This window comes from Crocodylus porosus, unplaced genomic scaffold (assembly GCF_001723895.1).
Source record: "Crocodylus porosus isolate Cpor-Errol unplaced genomic scaffold, CroPor_comp1, whole genome shotgun sequence".
Taxonomy (NCBI): Eukaryota; Metazoa; Chordata; order Crocodylia; family Crocodylidae; genus Crocodylus; species Crocodylus porosus.
Genome location: NW_017728921.1, coordinates 2,337,790 through 2,356,432, shown reverse-complemented (window position 1 = coordinate 2,356,432; position 18,643 = coordinate 2,337,790). Strand labels below are relative to the sequence as shown.

At 44.2% G+C, this 18,643-nt stretch overlaps 1 protein-coding gene across 12 annotated transcripts in view; it reads left to right on the top strand.

Annotated features, from left to right (window-relative positions):
• Window positions 1–18,643, top strand: part of KDM2B (lysine demethylase 2B) — a 131,155-nt gene that overhangs the window by 58,213 nt on the left and 54,299 nt on the right. For all 12 annotated transcript variants that reach the window (XM_019538709.1, XM_019538717.1, XM_019538715.1 and 9 more), the window contains 3 exons: window positions 629–744; window positions 7,309–7,435; window positions 16,975–17,429. In XM_019538709.1, coding sequence (XP_019394254.1) covers window positions 629–744; window positions 7,309–7,435; window positions 16,975–17,429 — 698 coding nt within the window. The remainder of the gene's footprint in view (window positions 1–628; window positions 745–7,308; window positions 7,436–16,974; window positions 17,430–18,643) is intronic.

Genomic DNA, 18,643 nt, shown 5'->3' with positions numbered 1-18,643 from the left:
TCGCCTCCCCTTGGAGTCCCTGCAGGGAACTCGGTCCCTTGCAGGATCAGGCCACTAGCAGTCTCATCAGCTGCAGTTAGAGAAACATTGAATCCATGAAGTCAGGGCGTGCATTTCACTTGCCTTGAGAATGGGGCACAAAGCTCTCACCTCTAGATAACACTGGGCAGCAACCTGAAATCATTATCCGCTGCTGGCGGCTGTAGGGCCTGTGGAAAACAAGTGTGACGCATATCAGTCCACTGCTACCCCATGCACCTGCCACCACTCCTCACCTGAGTTGCGCCCTTGCTCTGGTGGATAAGGAGAGGCCAAGAGACTGAATTTCCTTCCCATCTGTGGAGCATGGTTGAGTCACACTGATAGAGTTTACGTAGCCTCTGCCCATAGTATAACTGTTCTGTGGATGTTATTAATCTCTTTGTCCCTCCCCCTTCCTGCTGATACGACAGTTTTGATATGTGACCTTGAGGTTATTTTTAACCTTGTAATTGTCTCAGTTTTTCCAGCTGTAGAATGGGGACAGTGATATTTTCCTTCCTCCTGGAGGGTTGTGACAATTTGATTGTAGTGTTTTGTGATCCGACATAGCATGAGGCATTCTCAGTTCTTTGCTTTCCCTCCCTAGGGTGGATACATGCAGTTTATACTCCAGTAGATTCTCTGGTGTTTGGTGGAAATATCCTGCATAGCTTTAATGTTCCCATGCAGCTTCGCATCTATGACATTGAGGACAGAACAAGGGTAAGGATGCTTGATTCTCTTTTTCACTGTGCAGTTCTTTGTGCCTGTGTCCTGTGCAGCAGTGCTTTTCCATGTCCCTTCCTGAGAAACAAGAACTGAAGGGAACTCCCTGTAAGACTGGTTGGAATAAGGTAAATGGCAGATGGTGCCTGTTGTTTTTGGTGGGATTTTGCCCCCTCCCCTCCCCTTTCCACTGATCAGTCCCTTCTGAGAAGGGACTGCTGTTTGAATGCATGTCTCCCTTGACCTCTCATAGAGGAAACTCCTCTTCTGCATGCAAACAAACTGCTCTTTAAGGACCTTTTTGCCAACACTCAGGACCAGAAGTTTCTTGACCATGTGTGGGCCCCAGAGAAACCAATACAACTAGTGGGTTCCACTGTCCAGAGTGGAACTGGGGAAACCATAAGGACATAAGAATTGCCAGCCACGTATTGGGTCAGACCAGAGGTCCATCTTGCCCAGTATCCTGTGTCAGACAGGGCCACAGCCATGCACAACACGCTCACAAAACGTTATTCATCCCCTCTGCTCTTCAGAGCTTTCCTCCACAGTGGCTGCGCAGTGGGGGAGAGGAAATCGCAGGGATAAAAGGAGAGGAGAGATTAGTCTGCACTCTGCATTGATCACCTAGCCACAACGTGGAGAGTGTTGGGGTTATGGAGTAAGTGAATAGGCAGTTCTGCACTCCCAGGGAGAGAACTGGGCCTTTGGTTAAGATTCTTGTCCCTTGCAGCTAGATAAAATGCCAAAGGATCTCAGAGTGTCAGCCAGTGTTAATCATCTCATACTGCTTATTTGATAGCCTACCGCAGCAATTTAAGAGAAATATGCTTCCACCCACTTACGGAAGTTCATACAGGGTTTTCCACCGGAGGCTGGACCATTTGAAAGGCTGGCACCAACTGATATAAGCCGAGGTGTGAAATTATCAGTACAAGTTTATAATCCTCTCTGTGGATATTCTGACCCTGGCAAAAGAGTGGCCTTTTCAGGTTAGCTTATATCATCTGGAAACAAATGGAAGCTAATCTGGAATAAGCAGTTACTTACGGGGGTTATATTAATATAACTAGTAATAGTGCTTTCCAGTGTAGACAAGGCTTGATTAATACTGTTGTGCATCAAGAGTGTTCTCATTGCTATTCTGGGTGTGAAGAGGGAGTGATCCTTGCCCCTGTGGGTTTTCTGTTTAAATCAGACCCATCCAGCAGAGAGAAACCAACGTGCTGATATGTGAGCACTGCTTACAGCCACTACACCCTGGGCTCATATGCAAAAATAGCCTCTTTCCAAGACAGCCTCCAGACTGCCCACGTTGTGCCACCAGGGGGCTGCCCCACTACTTTCTCGGGGTTACAGAGACTGATCGCTTCACTGTGGAAATCACTTTCCTGGAGTGATCTAAACAAAGTGAGCTGTTTGCCATGTGGGAAAGAGGAGGGAAGTCCAAGGACAGGGGGCAGTCTGGAAAACTGAAGTTGAAATTGGAAGGATAGAAAGAATGGAGTTTGGTGTGGGCCTTCATGTGAGCACCAGAAGCATGAACCTTATATGAAAAGACAAAAAGATTTAAGTTGGGTAGCGATGTGATCAGAAGAGCAAGAGGGGGAGCTACAGGGTTTATAATAGACTGAGGGGAGGTAAGATGCTGAAGGGAAGCCAAGGAAGAGGAGGCTGTAGTAGTCCAGGCCAGAGGTGAATGGCTTTGGGATGGAGCAGAAAGGAGGGATGTTAGATAGAGTACTTGTATAGGAAGGACTGACAACATATGGTGGGGCCTAGATGTGTGCAGGAGGGGAGAAAACGATGAGGAGGTCAGTAAACTTGTCAGCACTGGTGGAGAGGAGATGGAGAAAAGATGGACGCTGGAAACAAAATGAATGAATCATGTAGATGTGACCATGGAGAAGACGGACAGGAGACTGATAGCATTTCTGCACTAATAAATGAGTCAGAGCCCTGTTTTCATAGGAATTGAGCAGCCAGAGCTTAGTGCCCTGCATCTCTGCAGGTCAGGCCCTGTCCATGGCTGTCAGGGTGAGCTTGACTTTACAAATGTTTGTCAGCTGTCCACTAAGGAGTATATTCTCCAAGTCACTAAGGTGGTCAGATACCAAATCCCCAGCCCCTTCATTGGATGCTGGGTGCCTGGCTGCTCCTGATGACACAGAGAATTTCCCCTGTAGTGGAGTACTGGTGATGAGCATTTGGAAAAACAAAATCACTGTATCTCCCACTGACAGTCACTGGGAGTTGGATACTGGCATGATGGTGGTGTCTTGAAAAATTGTCTGTAAATCATTATTTAGAAAGGGATACTTTATGTTCCAAGACCCACACATTGACCTATACCGTTGTGGGTTTTGTTTTAGATCATTTGTGTGAACACTGTGATATACTCAGTCACTTTCTCCCATTAAATACTCTAGTGCTTACAATAAATATATGCTAGCAGTTCAGAACTCAGGCAACCCTGGTATGACAGATGTGTCTCGTTCACATGCAGTTGTGTGGTAGCAGTGCACTGTATGCAGTTCAGCACCCGTGATCAACCCTACAATAACAAAGCTGTATATGCAGTCCGGTGCTTACAAGCAGTCCTGTGATCACAAAGGTGTTTATGGGCCCTGCGCTCAAAACAGATCTGTTGTACATGGCAAAGAAAATATAAATTTAGTAAAGACAGGAGAAGTCAGCCCTTTTTTTTCTTTTTGTAAAACAGTAATAAAAATGCTGAAAATGTCAAAAGAGAATCTCTAAGGAGTAAATGTGTTCAAAATGAAAGGAGTGCTGGGGTGTACTATTCCATTTGTTTTGTGGATCAAATATTGTAATTTCTTCTTTATTCCAATAATCTTAACTGAGTAGATCATGTGCAGTGTACTTTAACATGAATTTGCCAGTGAATACACTGCAGATGGCTTTCTTGTGAGTATCGATCTTTTCATTGTGTATAGCACAGGAGTAAATTACATGACGTGATTCACAAAGTAATTGCCACACTCAAATCAAAGTGTAATATGGGTGTGTTTTCCCCTCCTGATTTTGCACAGAGCAATTTTATGGAGGTTTCACTGTGTTTAAACCTGCTGTATAATGCTTAATCATCTTTGATTGCTAGTATTCAAAACCATTTTTATGCTAGGTGCAGTTGTTATTGTCTTAGCTGCTAAGACGAGAGTAATACATGGTTGAAACAGTAATGCTGATTTAGAGCCCGATAAAATTGTCTAATTTATACACTTGTCATGCTTATTCTAGCTTAATTTCTCTTATCCCTGGGAGACTTTTAAGAGGGTTATAGCCATTAAAAATAGTTTTTTAAGGAGTAATAAAAAACATGTCTATTGTTGAAAACAGCTCCTAACGTGCAGTTGAGGTAAACAAATATTCGCTAGCCTTACAGTTTGCAGAGATTTTCATTTTCCAGTCTGGTTTTCCTAGAGGCCAATTAACAGCCAGTCAAACAGGGCAAGCTGTTTAGCTATCTGCTAGACCAGTTTGGGTAACAGCAAAGCAGGCTGCCATGCAGTCATCATTTTGGCATGGAAGTGTTAATGGCTCCAGTATCACCAAAGAAGAAACGTCAAAGTATTTTCAGTCCATCTAAATTTAGCTCTGTTAATGTATTTGAACATGTTCGAAGACAAAAGCATTCAAAATATATACGTAAGGTGGTCACTCACAGATGGTGGTGTTTGCTACTGATTCTATTTTCTGGAACGTAAAGTTTAAATTTAAAATTGATCAATTTAAATTTTTTCATTCAATTTAATGAAAAGCATTTTTAAAAAAATACTGTGATTACAGTGATGAAATGCAAGAAGCATTTATAATGATTTTTTTTATGGACATAGTGTAGGAGATTAATATTTCTAGAGAAGATTGTGTCTTATATGTACTTTTTTTGTATAAGTCTTTCAAATGATTTCACTTTGAACTCTAGAAAGGATCATACTCCAGAGAGGATTTTTCTTGCTATACAGGAATAATTAAAAAAAATGCATTCAGTGGACTGTAAATTATTAATCATAGAAGTTAGAGCTGGAAAATGCCTATTAAATGATCAACTATCTCTCCTTGTTGGTGTGGGGTGTCATCTTCTGACAGAGCATATACAAGATATCTATTAAACTTCAAATTTGTCAAAATAATTTTTGGCTCTAGAATTATTATTTTTTTCAAATAAAAGTTCATTTGACCTGTGGATATACAATGAAACAAAATATGGGCATATATGTCAGACAGTTCATGTCCATTAGAACTAATAACTATCTTGGAGCATCATAACTGATGTACTCCTTTTTACATGTATATCAAGCGCATTAAAGAAATTCTTAAGCCACTGTCAACCTTAGACTGAACTGGGTAGCAAAAAGGCACTGTAGATCTTTGCACAGTATGTACATACGATGGCTTTTACATCTGAGGGTTTGTAAAAGCAGAGTCTTCTCAGGCACATAGTGAGTTACAGAGGCATGGAGGGGTTTGCTGTGGGTTGGAACATAGCTAGCGAGGCAATTAGGAACTCAAATTGAATATTAAAGATTGATATACATAATGGGAGCACTGCATGCATTACTGCCTTGTCTTTCACATTGAATTAACATTGGTAACAACTAAATTTGGTAAAGCTCAGAATCTGTCAACAAATGTTGAGCAATGATGTCTTTAATATTCCCAGGCATGTGGCTGAAAACCTTTTGAAGGCTGAGGGGTGGAAGGCGGCTTCCTGTTTGTAAGTCAATTCTTTGCAAATTTTGTTTCCTGCAGTGCTCTCTTGGAAAAATTTGAGTTCCTTTATTAGCATATATTTTAGCATGGCTAATTTCCCCTGTGTTCTGTAATAGTGATAAGTGACTTGATCTTTTCTTTCTGACATGTAACCAAGCCAAAAGGAAAAAGGATTCTCCAATATAGCATCACCCTGGGGATGAATGTTGCTCTTACATTTAGGTTGTGTTGTGTTGTGTTTTGTTTTGTTTAAGTGCATTGCTTTATACCGCATGCCGTAGAGGGATGTTTGGGATGATGGAGCAGTACTGGGTACATCACTCAGTAGCATGTGACAGCATCTGGTTCAGAGTTGCCATCTGTATTTGTGCTAAGTTTATGAGGTGTCAGCTCCTGGATTTACTTTGGATTATTTATCCACCTTGCTGTGCAATGGGTGGGGCAGCCCAGTTTATCTGTCTTTAATTACATTTTATTTCTCTGTGGAGAGTGTTTCTGTCTCCCCCATCCTGGGAGCAAATGCAAGGCTATTTTTGTTTCCGTGCTGGGCATAATTTTCAAATGTGGCTACTCTAACAAGGTATCTAAATCCTGCAAGTGGATGTTCAGAGCTCCAGACAGGTGTGTAAAAACCTGTTCCCTTCAGCCAGCTTTCATTTTGAGTTTCCAGCTGCTGGATTTAGTCAATCTTTTTAGATTCGTATTTTTAAAAAATGGGCTGCCTGAGACAACGATCTTTTCTGGTGAAATCCACGTTTTGTTAAAGGTGAGCGGACATGTGTGCTAGACCTGTTGGTTAGCTGAGAGTTAAACTGCACAGAACATGCCTGTCATCCTGGGGCAATGAATGCATGCAAGGTTTTCTCAAGTCCACATAATGCACATTCTGCGCCTGCAAGGAGGCAGAGCTGTTCAGTGTAAGTACCTGTGAATGGCATCCATTTTTTAAAAACATCTGCCTAGGTACATGCCTACTCCCCAATTCAGGACTCCCCAGTTTATTCCTTAGCACAGGGACCTCCCAGACTTTAACAATCAGGTGGGGGAAGATAGCAGTTTCTTTTCCTTTTAAATGTGAAGTAGTATCACAAATACATAGCACTAAAGAAACAGCTTCCAGCGTGAGAACAAAAGGTCTGAGATGTAAGGGAAGGGGTTATCCTGGAAGGATCTTTTGGTTGAATCCCACTTTTCTGTTCTGTGCAGGGCAAATGTTAATTGGTTACCAATATATTGCAGTGTAGAAGATATGTGGAGGTTTTTTTATTTAATGTTTGAATGTTACGTACCAATCATCACGACTTTGTGTGTGTTCCATTCTTTAATCAAATTGTTGTACTGTAAAGACCACAGTTGACAAGGATTGTGTTTCCTGCTTGGCTCTCTGTAGGTAATGCTGCCGTTTTGACAAATCATGGAATAATATTTAGGAAGTCAAAAGAGCCCACCTTTATTTTAACTTGAATTTTAGTGACTAACATCTGTATGTGACCACCCTATGTTTATACAGTAGGTGAATAATACCTCTGGGGGCCATCCATCAGTTTCATGATTTCGCAAGAACACAAACCCCCTCCTCTCCCATCACCCCAAGAGTGTACAATTTAGTGAACCAAGAAACGATGCTATCATGGCAGGCAGGCAGGCAGGCAGTCTCCTCATTTCGTATGCTGAAGGCATACATCTCACTCGGCTCCCACCCTCTTCCCCCTCCCCCTCCTGCATACTGTTTGTGCTCTTGATAACATGATGAGAATGATGACTGGCCCTTATGCTGCGAACTTCTCTCCCTTCCACATGGATTGACAGTCTCAATCTTGCTTTCAGGTGCATGCCAAATTCCGTTATCCTTTCTACTATGAAATGTGCTGGTATGTTCTGGAGAGATACGTGTCCTGTGTGACCCAGCATTGTCACCTCAGCAAAGAGTACCAGAAAGAATCAATGTTAATTGGTGAGTGAATCCTTCGAGTGCATATTCAGAATGGATGCTGGCACCTTAGGCTAGTCGCTGCTTTAGCTTCTGAAAAGCAGATTGTAAATTAAAGTGGAGAACTGTAGAGAACCTAATGAATTATTTCAGTATTGGGGGGTGGGGAGGATGTGAGACCCAGTCATTTCACTGAAGCGCCAACCTTCCTTGGATGATATTTATTGAGCATTCCTTCAGCAAAAGGATCCCAGAAAAATAATTTCAGATTTATTTATTTCTTGGTTTCAGTAATGTTTATATTTAGATGATCTGCCAAACATTTGTGGATTTAGTGTCATGTTTGGCATATTCCCTTATCCTCCAGAAACATCTGCATTGCAAATGTGCTCTGGTGAGTTAGATTTTTAGCCCTTTTATAGCGCTTTTCATCAACAGAATGCATTTCTATCAGCCACTAGATCTGGCTCCTTTTTCTTTCCTAATCTCTGGTTTGACTTCTCCCAAACTGGGGACTGACTTTCAGTTCTTAGAATCAGGAAAGTGAAAATAACTGAAAAACAGTAGCTGAAAATGGACCATGACAGAGATGGATGCAAGTTACTAAAGTGGGAAAGCATCAGGTATCTGTGCAGTCATGAGCTTGGAGCAGGTGTTACAGCCTGAGTTCTAGTCTGGCCTGTCAGCTCTTTTTCTCATTGAAAGGGCCACAGGGCCACGTCATCCTGATGATTTGGGGCTCATAAGGGCTACAAGGAGCCGAAGTATTAGCTGAATCAGAGTGGTGTATCCAGAAGTGCAGAGGAGCTAAAGTATCATCATCTAACCATTTTCCCCCACTGTAAACACCCAGTGCACATCACTGTGAAAACTGTGTTTGCAAACTGCAGAGGTTTTGGAGAGAGTGGCCAGCAACAGAAAGGAGAATGGCCACCCAGTGCAGCATAACAGTTCAGAGAGGGTCTGCTCTGGTCTTGAGCATTGCACTTGAGTGAATGGTGCTGCCAGAGCTGATGCTGTGGAGACAGTCTGAGGTTCAAAGGGATTTTCCTGCAGATCTCAGCACATTAGTGTGGATGGAGGGTCACATTTCATGGGTTCTTTGTGGGTCATCAAACCCCTCCTCTGAAAAGTTGGTGAGTCAGGAACTCCTGAAGTTTACTGTGCCTTGCGCTGAGTAGCTTTCCCCTTCTGCAGTCTTGTCCTACAGGAAGGAGTGAATTAGCCCCTAGAATTGCCTTTTCAAAGAGCTAAGGACAAAACTGTTGGCCTTTGTATCCCCTGGAAAGTGTGTTGCAGTCCTTTTGGACACAGTGTAGGAAAGAGTTTCTTCCTGCTGAAGAGGCAGGGGTTCAGGATCAGTAAGATGCATGAGATCAATACATTTCAGAGCAACTTAAGTGTGGAGACTGGATGGCTCAGGAGATTGATCATGAGACATGGAGCCTTTCCCTTCTCAGCCTCTGCCGTGTCAGCTCTGTAATGACCAACAGTAGTCTGGTGACCCTTGTGAAATGTGTCTCGCCTCCTGTTCCTACTGAAGAGGCATCAACAGCATATAAGAAAAACAGTTGGCACCAATTAAGCCCTGTGGCAGCAGTCTCACTAGATTAAATCATTGGATTGATGGGGCACAGTGGTTAAACACTTCCCTGCTCTGGAAGTGGTGATTCTCAGCTAGGATTGAGGCAGCATGGAGAAGCTTGGACATCACTGCACCTGTTGTATCTGGTTTCTGGATACAGTGAGTACTTTGATATCCCATGGGCTGTGGGGCCAGCTCTTTTCAGGAGCACTACAGTGACTTGAACTGAGAATTGTATGGCAGATCCAGAATCCTTAGATGCCTGCTGGCAGAAGAACACGGGGTCTTGCAGAGTGACCAGTGTGGCTGTGGGGAAAGGGTTAAAAATAGGGAACTTTGGGGCAATAGACTAGAAAGGATGAGAGGGGGGTGACATCTTGAAACCCCCTGAAGAGCTGGTGAGTCAGAAACTCCTAAGGCCCTGGCTTGCCTCCACACTCACTCCCCCGCCCCCACAGTTTTCAGTGGTTTGAACTTTAAAGAACATAGAAGCCCTGGAGGGGAAAAGGTCACCATGAAAAACAAGTCACAAGGGCAAGAATTGTTGGAGCAGTCAGGATAAAAGATGGATGCTGCAGGTGAGTGGAGAAGCAGCAGCAATCTTTGAAGAGCTGCTGCCTGTAGAAACACTGAGATGTAAAAAGCAAGTTTCTGAAGTGCCCTAAGGAGAGAAAGGGTGCGCTGGCTAATGAGAATGTGCTCTAAGGTCAGGGCACCTTTTCATCTGCCTTAGGGTTACATCATGACAGCTCACACCTGGCAGGCACGAGGGGCCAGGGCCAGGAGCAGGGCAGTTTGTAAGGTTGAGCTGGAGTGTGTGCTGAGCCAAGCACTGGAAGCAGGGAGATGTTCCTGTCCCTGGGTGCTGTGGAAGGGAGTTCATTCACAGCCAAAGCACACTAAGCTTTTACATGGCAGGTCCAGTGAGACAGTCTCTTCCTCTATAGCCTCTAGGCCTGAGGAGTGAGAATGGGTTTATGTGTAAGGAAGGCTCCTGTTCCTTTAGCAACAAAGGACAATCAAGTATGTTTTAGTAAGTGTTCAAATCCCTTCTTTAATCCAGCTCTCCCTAGTTCTCAGTAACCTGTTGGAAGCTTGACTTTTATTCCCAGGTTGTGGATCATATCCATATGAATTTGCTTTTGTAGGGCTGGGCATGAGGCATACAAGAGATAGAGCCTAGGAACTTCCACACCCAAAGTGCAGACCACTGCTGCTTGAGGTAACAAAGCATCAGCCACGAGAGGGAGGTGTGATCAAAAACAGGTACCCAGTATGTTCCAGTAACACTACCAACCCTCACGTGTGAGGATCTTGATCCACCCTCACTGGCTTGGACAGACATATATGTTTTATGCTTCTAAATGGTCTCTGGCAAAAGTGGAGTTCATCCGCAGGCTGGAGCCTCCAACTTCACGTCATTAGTATGTCCACATGCACTGGTGTTATACCTTGGCTCCCTGGTACCTAGGTACACTTTGTCCCCCTTTAAGAAGCAGACGTTTATGCATCTTTGTCACAAGCTGTTTTTTAATTCATGGCAGGAACTTATCTCCTAAGTAATTTGCTGTGAAGGAGCCACCAAATGCTGTTCAAAAGTCATGTCTTGTATCCACTTAGTCACCACATTTGGTATTTTTCTCAAAGAATTTTAACAGACCAGAGCAGAGACAGCATTTCCTCTTCAGAGGAGCTGTGTTGGCTGTTTTCACTGAGTTGTGTGACTTCTAATGCTTCCTTATCTTGCTTTTGGTTATATATACTCTGTGGTCATGTCTCCAGTACTCAAATGAAACTCCCTGGCGTGTGCTTGTTGCATCTCCTGGGGTTCAGGAGATATAAGCAGTACCAACCTAAGGAGCAGGGGCTCTGTGTAGAAGAGTCAGGAGGTTAAATGGTCTCAAGAGTTTGGGTGCCTTGACTTTTTCATATTTCCTTTGGAACTGTTGAGGTCCTTAAGGTGCTGTATCCTCTCTTCTTCCTGGGAGAGTTCTCCTTCTGCTAGTGATGTCTTGATTTCCCATAAGAGCCCCCTTTGAGGAAGCATTTTCCCACAGTCCTCCTTGGTGAATACTGAAGCAAAGTATTTAACTTCTCTGCAGCCTCTGCATTAGCTTCAGCTGTCCTCCTCACTCCTTGGTCCCCTGAGTCCCATGCATTCTTTAGGGGAATCTCTTATGATTAGCCTTACTCTTTGTGGCTGATTGCTGCTGCTTTTTTCCCCCCACCATATCTTTTCCCTGGCATCACATGTGCTGACATTCTGCTTATCTATACCTTTTTGGCCTTTGAAGCTTGCTATTTTTCATCCTCAGGGATGCCTCAAGGTGTGCTGCTTTTTTGACTTTTCTGAATGCCTTCTGCTGGAGAAAGTAGCCTTGTTGGAGTCCAGAACCTAAGAAGAGGGAGGCCTGGCTAAGACTGTAGTGGGAGGGGAGTCTCCAAGGAGAACACCAGACTGCTGAAGGGGCTGGTTTCTGGAAATCACTGCGTGGGCTTTTTACTGAATCTGGGGGGATCCAGTGCCCCATGTGATGATGGAGCTTGCTGTGCTGTTCTTAGATGTTGTCTTTGGAAAGTCATGATTACCTGGGTTTATGTAACGATCTGACAGTATTTTTCATGTAAGAAAGGGTGTTAATCCCAATGTCCTAGACAGAGTCCAGTCTAGGAAATTACATTTTAATTCCCTAAAATTCCATCTCCAGAGTTTGGACAGGGCTATGTAGAAAACAGAACTTCTTCTCTGGTAATTTCCAGAGTAAATGGCTCCAAAAACATGACACTGATGGTCTCAACAGATTGCTGCTTCAGATGACACTTGGGTAGGTCAGCAGTTGCTGTCATGATGGGTCCATTGAGGGTCTCCCAGATTTTGCTGCCTTCCTGATTTTACTCCCCCTTCAGTAATAGATGTCTTTGGTTCTGTACCAGTCTGTGCAATGTGGTACTGGGGTGAACTTCCCATTATTGCATTCTTAGTTTTATTACATCATGGTTCAGTATGCTGAGATTAAGAACCCCAAATTCAGAGGTGAGTCCCAGTGTGAAAGATTATCTAAACTGGGGAATTTACTGGTGTAGTTACTGTGTTATAATTGTGGTGCTACAGTTACAGCATAAGGATTTCCTGTGTGGACATACAGATCCTGGAATACAATGGCTACATTTGAAATGGGATGGAAGAAAGACACCTTGTTTTTTTCCCTGTTCCTTAGTCACAGAATAACTTTCCAGGCAGTAGCTTTCCTACCTGGTTAGTGTGTGAGACTCTGTTATTTCTCTGATCTGTTCCATAGGAGGGCAGGAGATCAGGGGAAGCAGTGACATTACAGCAACTGCAGGCGGCTAAGAAAGCATTGAATCTCATTCTTCGTCTCCCTCCAACTGTGGCATTCGTCTTGCTGGTTGGAATCAAAAAGGGCGCTCTATATGAGTTCCCTACCAGATCTGAACATGTGCTGTTCCGAGGTGGACATGCCTTCGGGATTCTTACTCTTATCATTATCAAGTCCGTGCTGGACATTTTCAACTGCAATTGACCTAAATGTGTCCTTCAATGAGATAGGAATCTTGAGACTGAACTGACAAAGAGTAATTGGGAGAAGATGCGGCACTAGTCGGTAACATGCTCACTCTGTATCCTGCAGCTTTTAATATTTCCACTGTAAGATGTTTTCACAGGAGGGCTCTGACTGTACATTCAGCCTGGTAGATAATAGAAAAGCATTCTCTGTGATGGTGAAGGTGCTATGCCTTTTTTTTCCTCTATCACAGACAGTATAGTGGATCTGCTCATTGACAGAGAAATCGTGGAATATGTTAAGTGATTTTTATCTGGGAAGCTCCATGCAATCAGATTCCTCTGGAGTCCTTAGTGCTTTGTGCCAATAATGATGCCATCATTTCTCTTAACATGCCAATATAAAAATACTTACTTGAAGCCTCTTACTCACAAGCCAGAGAGCCAGATATGGTCTATGAATGGGGGTTCCTCTCGCAGCAGAAGAATGCATATTGTTTCCTATATACTGTTGGAGGGAAGTTAAGAATATTAATTATTATACCTAGCTGTTGTTGGCCTTTACTTTTTGAAGAAGGCAATCCTCTGTTAAAGAATTCAGCTGCGTACAATCATCTCTGCTCTACCAGTGGGCAAACTGAGAAGGGGAAGTGAAATGTTATACCCAAAGACAAAGATGGACTTAATGAAGTATATGGCACAGTGGTCAGGTGTCTCACTGTAGCTGGTAGAGCGTGAACTCAGGCCCCACTCTGTCCCAGAGCCAAAAGCTACCCCCAGTTGACCCAGCTATGAGAGAGTCATTCAGGCTGGAGAGGAGTCAGATATGATGCAGCCTGCATCACCATCTTGTGCTCTGTGGGCTGTAGAAAGGGGCAGGAGTTAAGCACAATGGCCCTTTGGGCTGTTGATCTCAGGAGGACTTGGCGTTGGTGGAAGGAGCCAGTTGCTTTAGAAGCAAGAAGCTCCTAGCTGTTTGCCTGGGACTCAGAAGCATGTCCCTTCCTTGCATGGGACCACATCACCACAAAATCTCCCTGGTTCCCATACCCAGAATGATGTGCTCATGCTGTTTCCCTTCCTGCCCTTTTTGGAAGGGTTTGGTCGGGGTTGGAGCAAGACATGCTGTGCCTAGGCCAAGGGCAGAGGTGTAGATTAAAAGAAGACATAGTTTGCATATGACATTTACAGTGATGGCCACAGGCCCCACGGTGCCATACTAAGTCATCAGCTGGGATCTCAGTCTCATGGGCAGCTGCTGATGCGAGGGGAAGACTTGTTTTTTGTAATCCATTTAATAAATTGCTTTAAACAGTGAGAACGGTGAAAGCATTGAAGCATGTTGAAAGATTCAGACCCCTTTCCCATGTGGCTATTTAGACCATGCTTGGGATAGGATGGTCTAAAAAGGGACAGCAAAGAGTGGATCAAACCCTTATTAGGACTGTTCTTTAAGCTGCTTTCCTAAGCCAGGTGGGAGCCTAAACCAGGAAACAGCCTGGAAAACTAGTTTGCAGGTGGTCTCACCTGGGGGATTTACTCAGTTCCGGTCAGCGAGGCCCTTTTCTTTAGAGAGATCTGGAGAACAACCAAATAGAAAAGGAGATGGCGGCCTCCCAGTTTGGAGTTAATGTCTTGTTTTCTCCTTAATCTTAACTCCTGCGGACACCAGTGCAAACTGTCTCAGTGCTGTAACTGTGCATGACTTGCACCCCTGCAGCTGCATCAAAGAACTGGGGCCATGGACACCAGTCTCATGCGGGGACTTGCTCTCTTCCCCAAACACTGGCTCTGCTGCAGCTGTGCCTGATGCTGGCCGCTGACAAGGCCTCCCTACCCCTGCTAATGACCCCTGAATATGTAACACAGGTGACATTTTAAACAAACAGATGTTAACAGAGGTTCCAGTTAACAGAGGCAGTGAGGCCTAGGGGAACAGGCCATAGGCTGGGACTCAAGCTCATGGTCATACCTCTGCCACCAGCTTTGGGTGACCCTGGGTAAATTACTGTCTCTCCTGGTGCCTCTGGAATGTGTGATTACAGTCCAGCACTATAAAACCCTTTCAGCTCTGGGGACAAATGAGAAACTTAGCCAGTTGTAGACAACTCTGAATGGTGTTTAAAAAGGTAGTGTTTTTTTTAACCTGAATGTTAGGTTATATGTTTCCTAGCACGGTTCAGTTTCCTAGCATAGACAAAGCTGGGGGGCAGGGTAACCCAGCACTGGGGAGAGTGAGCAGAGACCTGTGAAGGTGTTGCCTTCCCTTCCTTTATCACCTTGTGAATAATAGATCCACCGCCACTGAAGGCTGCATTTGATTATGTTAAAGCTTTTACTGCCAGGGAGAGAGGAGGAGGAGGTTTACCTTTGCTCTTGCCAGGACTCTGTCTGGCCATGTCCAGCCTGATCCAAGTGGCCCAGTACTTATTTTTTGGGATTGCTGTTTTGTGCTTCAGAATCTGGGATTAAAGAAACAACAGCGCAGCTTTAAAAAAACTCCCTCCGAAATTAGGTTTTAGACATTACGGTATTACAGAGAGCATTTAAAATGGACCCAAATATAACTGAAAGAATGATGCATGGTCTGATTTTTGCAGACACCAAACAATAGCCCAGGAGCCCCTGATAAGTGTGAACTGCCCCATTCCTTTCTATCAGGTGTTAACTAATGCAACTCATTTTCCCAGTGTACACAAAGCCTTTTAAGGATTTTTTTTCCCCAGAATACCTTTCTGGCACAAGGCCTTTGAAGTTAGCAATTAAGCAAGGGTAGCCCAAGAGTAGCCATTTTACAACTGGCTGCTGCTGACTCTGTCTCTCTTCTCCCTGGTAAGTGCTGTTCATGCTTCCCAAGGAGATGGCACTACCTGTGCAAGACAAGGTGCTGGCTCTTTTGTCAGGGAGATTTGCAACGGCACCTTTTGGCCTTTCTGCTTCTGTATTTCCTGGGAGTTTTACTGCTGTAGTGTAGCTGGATCCTGCTGTCCTTTCTCAGGCAAAATCTGTGGGGAGGTCCAGTAGAAGTTTTGACTGAAGACAAACTGTGGGTGGACTCAGGTTTTTGGAACGGTGAAAATAAGCAAATGAAAACTGGAGAGAAATGGTCTTAGTTGCTCATTCACTTGTGTTTTGCTGCATCCCCTTTCATCCTCCTGTGGATAGATTTCTGTTGCTAGTCTGTGTCACTAGTGCAAGCTCTAATTAACTCTGCCTCCAGGAGTATTTTTTCTTAGACGTTCCCTTTTGTTGCTAACCCCAGTTCAACTCTGCCAGCATTAGTAGCAAAGAAGGTGCTAGTCTGTGTGATCTTCTGTGAAAGAACTGGTCTGATCAACATTGCCGTTAAGAGATCAGAGCTTTGGAGCTTTCTCCAGCACCTTTTGGAAATGCTGTCACCACGGGCACTCGCCTGGACTCTGTGAGAGTGGGATTTTCAGTGGAAAAAGCCCAGGCTAGGATAAGCTCTGCCAATTGGAGACTGTGCCTTTCTATTTATCTGTAGGTTACCTTGCGTGCATTTGGGGCTGTGTTAATAACAGTAATAATTTTTACACTGGGCTATTCTCCTCTTGTCTTTGTGCTTCAGATTCCCCATCTCTGAAATAGCATTATTTACTCCTTCCTCTCACAATTAGAAGAGGCATTTATGATGCTGCAAGATAATTGGAAGAGAGCTATCTCGCAAAATCCACCATTACTATGTTAACTTCATTGACAAGGACCTGCCAAAGAAAAACTAGGCAAAGCAATCTCTTCTGTGATTCCTAAAGAAAGCTTGAAGGAGTGATGGTGACTTTTAAAAGGAATTTTTTTCTCCCTCCTGTTTGGGTTTTTATCTTAGAAATAGAAAGAATCTGCATCTGGTCATGTTTGGTTTTGCTGGAAAGTTTAAAATGCATCCCAAATGTGTGAATTGTGAGCTTTTCCCCTGTGAATTGAACAGATTCACAGAAGTTTAGGGCTGGAAGAGACCTTGTGAAATCATCAGGTCCAGCCCCCCCTGCTCTGGTCAGGATGGATTGCCGGGGTCAAATAACCCCAGCAAGGTGTGCGTCCAGTCTCCTTTTGAAGTTCTCCAAGGTTGGTGCCTGGACCACCCCACTGGGAGCATTCCAGAGTCTGGTCACATGAACCGTGAAGTTTTTCCTTGTATCCAGTCTGAAACCTTCTTCTAGGAGTTTGACCGTTGCTCTTGGCTTTCCCCTGGAGCAGGTGGGAGACTGAAACTTTGCATGGATCACACTTTTCTTAAACGTTGCTTGATGACTTGAGTTGAATACAAGTTAACCAAACTGTTTCAAAACACGTGAATTCAGTTTACTCCCTGACATGCGTAAGAGCTGGGTGGTACCCTGTGCCTCTCTGATCAGGCAATAGCTGGTTGTATCAGCAGGTGGGAACAGGGTGTAGGTTCTATACTAGGAAAAATAATTTTATCATTCTCTCTTTCAGATGCAAAAAGAAAACGCAGCATAGACAGCTTCTCATCAGATTCCTGGTTAGACATGGATGAAGAATCTTGTGATGCCCACCCCCAGGAGGAGAAGGATGACAGCTTGGATCAGAACCCCAAACCCGTGGGTGACGGCTCCTCCTCGCCCAATAGCACACACTCCGAAGGGAAGGAAGGGGCTGGGAGGAAGCAGAAAGCCACAGTAATGCGGTACCTCAAAAGAACTTTGTCCAATGAGTCAGATGACAGCATGAAGTCGACAACCCCCACGGACTATCCCAAGACGCCCACCGGGTCACCAGCCACAGAAGTCTCCACCAAATGGACTCACCTCACAGAGTTTGAGTTGAAGGGTTTGAAAGCCCTGGTTGAAAAGCTTGAATCCCTCCCAGAGAACAAGAAGTGCGTTCCAGAAGGCATTGAGGATCCCCAGGCTCTGCTGGAGGATATGAAGGTGGGTATGACAGCTTTTACAGCCATGCAATCTGTATGTCAAGGGGTTTTCAACATAGTGGGTGAGGAGAGGGATGCCGGTGTCTGCAAATGTTCCTCTTCAATGCAGGGCAGCCTGCTAATGCCCAGAGCTTCCTTTTGATCCGACCTTTCTGCTACTGTGATGTGGAAGGGGGAATGTTGCATGCTGGACCTTGTAGTCTGCACAGAGCATATCTCCGTGCTCTGGTTACAGGGAGCTGCAATCTGATTCATTTAATTTGACTCAAATTGGCTGTCAAAGCTGCCCTCTGTGTCAGGATGTCTGAATGCCCTGGCAGTACTGTGCGATATCTGTTGCAAAAAGCATGCCTGGAGACAATCCTGTTTAGTATAGAAATCATTATTTAATCTGCCCTTTTAATCCGCTTGTTTTACAAGTTTATCTGATTAACAGAGCCCTGTGAAAGGTACAATATTGATATACTTGACTCAGGTGCTGAAAAAATAGGTAGCTAGTTTTCTGTCACTTTCTTTCCATTCTTCCCTTTTCTCGGCTTTATTTTCCTCCATTGCTCATAGCAAGGTGACGGGTATTGTTTACTGGTCCAGTTCTGTCCTCAGAGACAGTGGGATGAGTGTCGCTGGTAGAAATTCTTCTAGAGAAGTAATGTGATATCTGGGATTGTCCAAGAGTGATGCCCTTGTGCTGCAGAGATGATAGGGAAATCTGAACAACAGGCAAAACTCAGGACTTGCAGTGCGTTCTAGTCCCAGTTCTACCCAGATCTGCTGTGTCACCTTCAGTGAGTCTTTTAACCTCCTCATGCCTTGGTTTTCACTTATGCATAGTAGGAAGATCTCTACTTCTCTTTCTCTTAAGAGCAATGTGAAGATAGTTGGTGTCTGGTTGTTATCTGATCAGTTCCAATTAGAACAGACAAGGCTAAACGTTTGTCAGCCCTTCCTTTATAAATTCTTTACTTCTGTGTATAATCTGTCCGTATGCACCATGTGGAAGTGACATCTCTAATCTGGAGGCTGCCTGTCTCTACTTCCCATCTTTTACAGTCATGACAAACCTGTAAACTAAACATCCTTGTCTGCGTACCAGTCCGTGTTACAGAGCTTCCAAAGCAACTGGCTCTCTTACTCCTTCCTGATTCCTCTCCCCCTTCTGTTTTGCTTTATAGGAGAGGTGTTGGAACCCAGTCTGGTGACCTTTTACCTAATATT